General features: G+C 41.9%; 1 protein-coding gene across 1 annotated transcript in view; it reads right to left on the bottom strand.

Annotated features, from left to right (window-relative positions):
• Positions 1-1,763: 1,763 nt before the first annotated feature.
• The window catches only part of ano10b (anoctamin 10b), a 15,823-nt gene continuing 9,641 nt past the window's right edge, over positions 1,764-7,945 (bottom strand). Inside the window, exons 10-13 of the mRNA XM_060884930.1 lie at positions 7,131-7,322; positions 6,637-6,774; positions 4,006-4,122; positions 1,764-3,724 (exon numbers count right to left, since the gene is read on the bottom strand). Of these exons, the coding sequence (XP_060740913.1) occupies positions 3,683-3,724; positions 4,006-4,122; positions 6,637-6,774; positions 7,131-7,322 (489 nt within the window). The 3' untranslated portion in view covers positions 1,764-3,682. The remainder of the gene's footprint in view (positions 3,725-4,005; positions 4,123-6,636; positions 6,775-7,130; positions 7,323-7,945) is intronic.

The following is a 7,945-nucleotide window of genomic DNA, read 5'->3' as shown; positions in this document are numbered from 1 at the left end:
CTAAATTCACAACTATTTCTAACCTCAGTTTGTTTTCTAACTATTTCTAACACAACTATTTCTAACCTCAGTTTCTGCTCTCCACATCACACACTGACAGTTTGTGTACTACGTCTTAACAAACATTAGAATGCAATACCTGCTTGTTCAATGCTAAACCGAATATTAATCAGAAAAATATCAGTAGCCGTTAAAACATTTACCTTTAATTCGGTTGGATTATTTTTACAATACATTAATACAATCATAGCTCAATAATATATAAGAATTGACCTCAATTCTCAGCAGCTCTCACAAACATAACCCTGTAGCTGAAACTTTTAAGTGTACAGCAGCCTCCGCTAGTAACTATTGTACAAAACAGTAGCTTCGTTTTAGTGACATAGAGCAAAAAGCAACTGACTTTTTCCTGAGACGATAAAAATTAAGAGGTGTGTGTGACTTATAGTCCTGAAAAAATGGTACCGTTTCGTCAACCCGTTAAAACGTAGATGCCGATTTGTGACACGTAGACAAACTCTGATATACAACAGATAACTGGCCAAACTTCAGCCTACACCGAATGATGCTAATGCTACATAACCGCAACAAAGCGTATCTCAAATGTATACGCTGCATTTCGAAACACATTGAAGTCCATTTAATCCATCGACCGATTATATATGTTCTGTAATCAAGATGCGCCATAAAAAAATTTTTAAAAAAATATATAAGAAAAGAAAAGTAAAATGATAGACTTCTGGCAACATGATAGACTTCTTTAAATATGTTCAATGATTTCCAGTGTTTTAGAGCAAACAAGATGTCTGTAGTGAAAGAGTTTCTGAATGTTTTAATGAAGGTCAACGCGTTAACTAATGCCTCACGGAAAAAACAGAGGTTTGAAGTTTACCTGTAGAATTGATCATTATTGCTTTCATGTTGTTCTTCAGACTATAAAGTGTAAAGAACTAACATCTAAAGGAATGGTTAGGTGAAAAATCGAATGCACACGACGTTTCATATCTGGACATTTGCTTTTATAGTTTTGCACTGGATCTATGAGGCTAATGTAGCCACGGACGCTTTTGTCTTACATCACGTATTTGTGAGCATTTGCCTCAAACCGCATGCAGTTTTTTTAGACTTACCGATGTGATGAAGGACACAGTGTGATCACTGCAATCTATAAACATGTATAAGATCTCAGTGTGTAGCTGAATCATATAGAGGTAGAAAATTTTATCTGTTGCTACAGCTTGGGCTTAGTCCGTAACACAGACGCTGCCTCCCGAAGCTTAAAATCTAATTCATTACATAGAAATGAGCCTCACGATTTTATTAGAAGCAAGTATATGAAGATTAGAGAATTCATTCTCATAGAAGATTTAGGCTATCAAGGCCAGTGAGAAACTAAAGAAGCATCGATGACGGTTTAGATGATGCACGATTGTGTACGTGAGGTTTTTTGCTGCACTACTCCTTTAGCGATCGTTGTTCACGTGCGTAAAGCAGAGGGTTCTAAAGCACAAACCTGTACCGTACTGTGCTTACTCGGACACTTCCCGACCGCAGACCTGCTCTAAATTGTCGACTTCACCTGTAGAAAAGCAGGTAGACGTACACGTCATGACGTCACCGTTCCTCACTCACTCACTCTTCACGTTTTCATTTTCATTCTCATTGTCTCGGGTCTCCAGTTTACCGACCAGGGTAGAATGACATCTGGCTATGTCTAGAGTCCCATTGACCCTTATTAAAACAATGACTCTGTCTCAATGAGATTAATTTATTTTTGTATTTATTTATTAAAACGGAGTAAACAAATGAATGTCTGTGTATCTTTTTTTTTTCATCATTATCAGTACAGTGCACAACATTTTGGTGAGTATTATTCTCACTCTTTGGTTCTTTTAGCTGGACAATAAAGCATCACTCAGATGTGGCTGGATAAATTCAGAAAGGCATCAACTGGAAACTACACACCATATATAGGTAAATATTGCTGCAAGCTAAAATCTTTGGCTGCTAGATGATAAAGGTGCAAAAAGGCTGAAGTGCAAAGAGTGTTGTGTCTCAAATCACATGTTTATGTACTGCTCTAGATTAACTATGGCTGAGTTTACACTTGGCATTAAAATGCGACCCGAGTGCTCTGGATGTCGTCCACATACGCATAGTCAAGACGAGTGCAAATGTCCGACGTGTCCTGATTCGAGGTAGTCGAACTCATTGCGATTGGATCTTAGTATAACGTCAACACAACCCAGCCGCCGTGTCTGCGTTCACAGCTCGACATCACACAAAACCCTGCACGCTTTCTTTTATTCCCATCCTCTCTCCCGAACTGTCAGAAAGATAATGGACAAGCGGGTGTGAGACTCACATATTTATATCTTTGAGGAGCGACGTGAGCATTCAAGCTATGCTTCCAAGTAGCAACAGAAATAAATCAGTAGCTGACGATATGTTTATGCATGTAGCTTATACATAACGCTATAATATAACGCTATAATGTACCAGAAAGTTCCAGAACCGTTCATTCCTGTAGACTTTTCCCACCACGGCCGGCAACGATCCCAGATCCAGATGTTAGCGTGAGACGTTAGCATGAGATGTTAGCGTGAGACGATAGCGTGAGACGTTAGTAACATTTAAAACCTCCTCCTTCTCATTTCACAAGATTTGTAAAATCTCTCACGAAATCTCTCTGAAATGTTTTCAAAGAAACTCCACCACTTCAGGTCAGTTTTGCAGAACCGTCTTTGATCTGCAGACTTATTTAAATATTGCGTGGGAAAGAGAGATCTGATCAGATATCTAGATATAGAAGCTACGTGATGTTGATGAATGCAAATGTGACATGTCCTGATTGGTCCGAGACGCTTTATTACAGGGATCGTGTTTTAATGCCAAGTCTAAACGTAGCCCAAGTGCAAAAAAAATAAATTGAGTGCAGCAAACTCAGATTCTGGACTGTATTATTACTGAAAAAAGAGATGAAAAGTAATGCATGTATTTTACATGAACCTACCTTATCATGTAGCACAAAACAGATCTGCAGGTGCTGGATACAGATAACAGACTCTAATGTCAGCGGAAGAATTTGCAGATAAATGAAAGTGTCAGGCTGTTTTTATTAACATCACCTGCAATTTAATGTCATTTAACGAACCACTCGTTTTAAAGGATATTCTATATGCTAAAGAACACTAAAGACTTGTTATGTATGAGGTCGTAGGATGTGATTTGAGACGCAACGTATAATATATTTATGAACGTACTTCATAATGCGATTTGTCTGCCGTTTAGTGTCGCCGTCGTGATGCCTTACATATGTGCCATTTTGTAATATAAGATATATTTTTAAATATTTAAAACACCCCACCTAGGCATATTTAATGCATGCTCTGCACACAGACCTATGGGTTAGTGAGCAAGCTGATTAACTTTAGAACATGCCTTTAATTGCCTTATTTAGCTCACTAACGTCTATGTCCTGCTCTGTATTTTATATACCACGTTCCTTTAAAAAGCCTTTTTTCTATACTACAGCAGTCCTTTATTTCCCACAAGGCACCATTTGGCACCTCAATACCTGACGGTGCAACAGCAAAGTGCTTTAAATCATTAAAGAAACCACGGTGTAGTGAACTAGCTGGTCGACGCCACACCTCTGTGTCTGCTTTCCGCCATCTCAGGGTTACGAGCGAGGCAGAGCATCGGTCTGGGAATGCCTCACCTTCTGTAAGATGAAACAGAAACAAAGCTTCTGAAAGCAGTACGTTTAACACAGTGTGGAAAGAAACACATAATAAACACACAGCCTAAGGCTTTCAAGACAAATTAATATAATACACTGAGCTGGCAGTTTATCAGGAACACTTAGCGTGTAGACGCATGCGATTACTTAATGTGGTTCTGCATAATGTATCGGTCCTATCACTATTCTAACACCAAGTGACATGTTGTGTATGCGAGGTGTTGTGTTGTGTTGTGTTGTGATGCAGTAAAGCCACACATTACCTGCTCTTTGAGGGCCAGCATGCTGCAATATTCGATCTTTTCCTTCCTGATTCTGACCCAGTCTGGTTCGTCAGGAATAATAAAGGCTAGAATCATTTTCACTATAATCAGGACGTGCTGCAGAAACAAAAACAAAACACTATTAAAGAGTGTCAGTTTGCTCCCGGTATCGCCAGGTCACAAGTATAGGTATGGTCAGTAGTATAGGGATGGTCAGAGGGAGTTGCACTGTGTGTTTGTAGACTTAGAGAAAGCGTATGACAGGGTGCCAAGAGAAGAGCTGTGGTACTGTATGAGGAAGTCAGGAGTAGCAGAGAAGTATGTCAGAGTGGTGCAGGACATGTATGAGAGGAGCAGGACAGTGGTGAGGTGTGCTGTAGGTCAGACAGAGGAGTTCACAGTGGAGGTGGGACTGCATCAGGGATCGGCTCTGAGCCCCTTCCTGTTTGCTATAGTGATGGACCAGTTGTCAGAGGAGGTCAGACAGGAGTCTCCTTGGACGATGATGTTTGCAGATGACATTGTGATCTGTAGTGAGAGCAGGGAGCAGGTGGAGGAAAACCTGGAGAGGTGGAGGTTTGCACTGGAGAGAAGAGGAATGAAAGTCAGTCGTAGTAAGACTGAGTACATGTGTGTGAATGAACGGGAGGGAAGTGGAACAGTAAGGTTACAGGGTGAAGAGGTGAAGAAGGTACAGGAGTTTAAGTACTTGGGGTCAACAGTCCAGAGTAATGGAGAGAGTGGGAAGGAGGTAAAGAAGCGAGTGCAGGCAGGTTGGAGTGGGTGGAGAAAGGTGTCAGGAGTTCTGTGTGATAGGAAAGTGTCAGCAAGAATCAAGGGGAAGGTGTACAGGACAGTGGTGAGACCGGCCATGCTGTATGGTTTAGAGACAGTGACACTGAAGAAGAGACAGGAGTCAGAGCTTGAGGTAGCCGAACTGAAGATGTTGAGGTTCTCTTTGGGAGTGACAAGATTGGACAGGATTAGGAACGAGTACATCAGAGGGACAGCCCATGTTGGACGTTTGGGAGACAAAGTTAGGGAGGCAAGATTAAGATGGTTTGGACATGTTCAGAGGAGGGAGAGTGAGTATATTGGTAGGAGAATGTTGGACATGGAGCTGCCAGGCAGGAGGCAAAGAGGAAGGCCAAAGAGGAGGTATATGGATGTAATGAATGAGGATTTGAAGCTAGTGGGTGCAAGTGTTGAGGATGCAGAAGATAGGGATAGGTGGAGAGAGATGATTCGCTGTGGCGACCCCTGAAGGGAAAAGCCGAAAGAAGAAGAAGAAGATCGCCAGGTCACAAGTAACGTCCGGTCATGTCAAAAAATTAGGACGCCTCATGAAAGCCTGGGTGTTTTTTTTTTTTTTATCTTCATTTTAACAATGTTGGAAGATTCGATTAATATAACTACATAAATAAAACCAAAGAAAAATCTCCTACAGGTGTATCACATACAGTAAGGTGTAAATGATTAGAACATTGTTACAGAGCATTCTGAAGGAGGCTTGTCTTATTTAAACCTCAGATATTCAGATTGATTTGCTTTGAGTGAGACGTATCACCATGGTGAGATCCAAAGAGCTCTCTGAGGCCTTCAGGAAGAAGATTGTTGATGATTATGAGTCTGGTAAGAGATAAAAAATGATCTCAGGAGAATATGTAATCAGCCATTCTACTGTCCGAATATAATTTACAAGTGGAGAAGATTTAAAACAACAGCCGACACGGCCATGTCAGGACGTCCAACAAATTCACCCCAAGAGCAGATCGCGAGATGATTAAAAGACGTCTCCAAATACCATAAAATATCATCACAGGACCTACAGAGGGCTCTTGCTACAGTTGATGTCAAAGTGCAAGAGACTACACAACTTTAATTATCATGGGAAGTGTGCAAGGAGGAAACCTTTGCTGTCTAAGAAAAGAGAGACAAAGACAAAGGCCAAGGAATAATGTGCTTTGGACAGATGGACATCATCATCATCATCATCATTTACATCACTTTCATCTCCAGGTTCAAATTGAAACAAGATCAGAAACTGGCACGTGGACGTTTCTTAATAGAGACCTTTCACATGACTATGTGGAGTATGTACAGTAGTGCTCCCCGTGACCCGAGGTAGTTCGGATAAGCGGTAGAAAATGAGTGAGTGAGTGAGTGATATAAGACCACTGAAACGTCGCCCTCATGTTCCTGAATTGCGTTATGTAGTACAAGGTTCCAAATAAATGCACGTGACTTACGGCATACTTTATTTCACCCTGGGATCATGAAGGTGAAGATGATGTGTTTTATATCAATACCAGTTTTACATATCAGAGTACAATCAGAGTTCAGAATCAGAAACAAGAAATTCATTACTGGAGTTCAGAAAATTAATTAGGGAGACAATAAGGTTTATGCTAATATGATGTTATTGCCTCCTCATTATATTTATCATCTATGGATTAAGCGATATGCATAGTGCAATGCTACTGCTAATGTTTTCGTTGCCTCTGTTTATTGTTCCCTCTGTGAAATAATTCAAATTAACATGCAATCTTTAATAAGATTCGACAGCACTAATGCATTTGTGTGTGTGCCTGTGTGTGTGTGTGACTGTGTGTGTGTGTGTGTGTGTCTAACCTCCACCATGATGAAGAATATCAGCACAAGGCTCGGGCTTAGTCCAGCATCCTGAGTGAACGCTTTTATCCGTGGAGCTAAAAACAGCAGCCAACAGTTCGATATGACTGAGAGAAATGACAGCACCTCGAATGCTGTCTGAGGAGTGTACACACACACACACACACACACACACACACACACATAGAAAATAAGCAAAAGGAAAGCAAAAATACACACACAAATGAGGAAGTGGTTCTTCAGCTGTTACATTCAAACTGACACGTTGTAAATCGTCCAATGTTTGCTGTATAGTTTCTGTTTTATGTAAGAGGTTTAAAGACTCCGTTAGAATGAGGTGTGGCCAGGTTTGCACTGTACAGATATGAACACAACACACCACTCGCTTTAATCAGCACAGCAGGTTTGTGTACAGGATTCTTACGTCCTGTGAGTCACTGATTACATTTCTTTGCAAAAAGGCCCTGTGACCTAGTATAATGATTGTGTGTCACCTGCCACACGCCAATGCCGGACTCGGGTGGAGAAAATGGCTTTCGGAAGAGGCGGCAGATCTTGTAGGCGTCCCCGCGGATCTCTGTGATGTTGTTAATTAGTAGAAGCACAGCCGTGGGTGGATACACACAGGAGAACAGACTCAGGTAACCAAACTGCACCAGCAGCTCAATGTACTCCAGAAACAGTCCCTGTGAACACACACACACAAACACACACAGTTATGATTCTAGACCAATCTGGCCACTCACTCACCCACTCACTCTTTTTCTACCGCTTATCCGAGCTATCTCGGGTCACGGGGAGCCTGTGCCTATCTCAGGTGTCATCGGGCATCAAGGCAGTATACACCCTGGATGGAGTGCCAACCCATCGCTGTTTTTTTTTTGCCGTTATCAGGCCAGATTTGTAGGGGGCACGGTGGCTTAGTGGTTAGCACGTTCGCCTCCCGCCTCCGCCTTGTGTGTGGAGTTGCATGTTCTCCCCGTGCCTCGGGGGTTTCCTCCGGGTACTCCGGTTTCCTCCCCCGGTCCAAAGACATGCATGGTAGGTTGATTGGCATCTCTGGAAAATTGTCCGTAGTGTGTGATTGCGTGAGTAAATGAGAGTGTGTGTGTGCCCTGTGATGGGTTGGCACTCCATCCAGGGTGTATCCTGCCTTGATGCCCGATGACGCCTGAGATAGGCACAGGCTCCCCATGACCCGAGGTAGTTCGGATAAGCGGTAGAAGATGAATGAATGAATTTGGAAACATCCAGAAAACCACACAAGAAAAAAATATACTGATAGGTACAAGAAAAAAAGGTTGGGGAT

The sequence above is a fragment of the Tachysurus vachellii genome, chromosome 13, assembly GCF_030014155.1.
Source record: "Tachysurus vachellii isolate PV-2020 chromosome 13, HZAU_Pvac_v1, whole genome shotgun sequence".
In the NCBI taxonomy this organism is placed as follows: domain Eukaryota; kingdom Metazoa; phylum Chordata; class Actinopteri; order Siluriformes; family Bagridae; genus Tachysurus; species Tachysurus vachellii.
The sequence above is the reverse complement of the archived record's forward strand: the minus strand, read 5'-3'. Positions and strand labels throughout refer to the sequence as shown.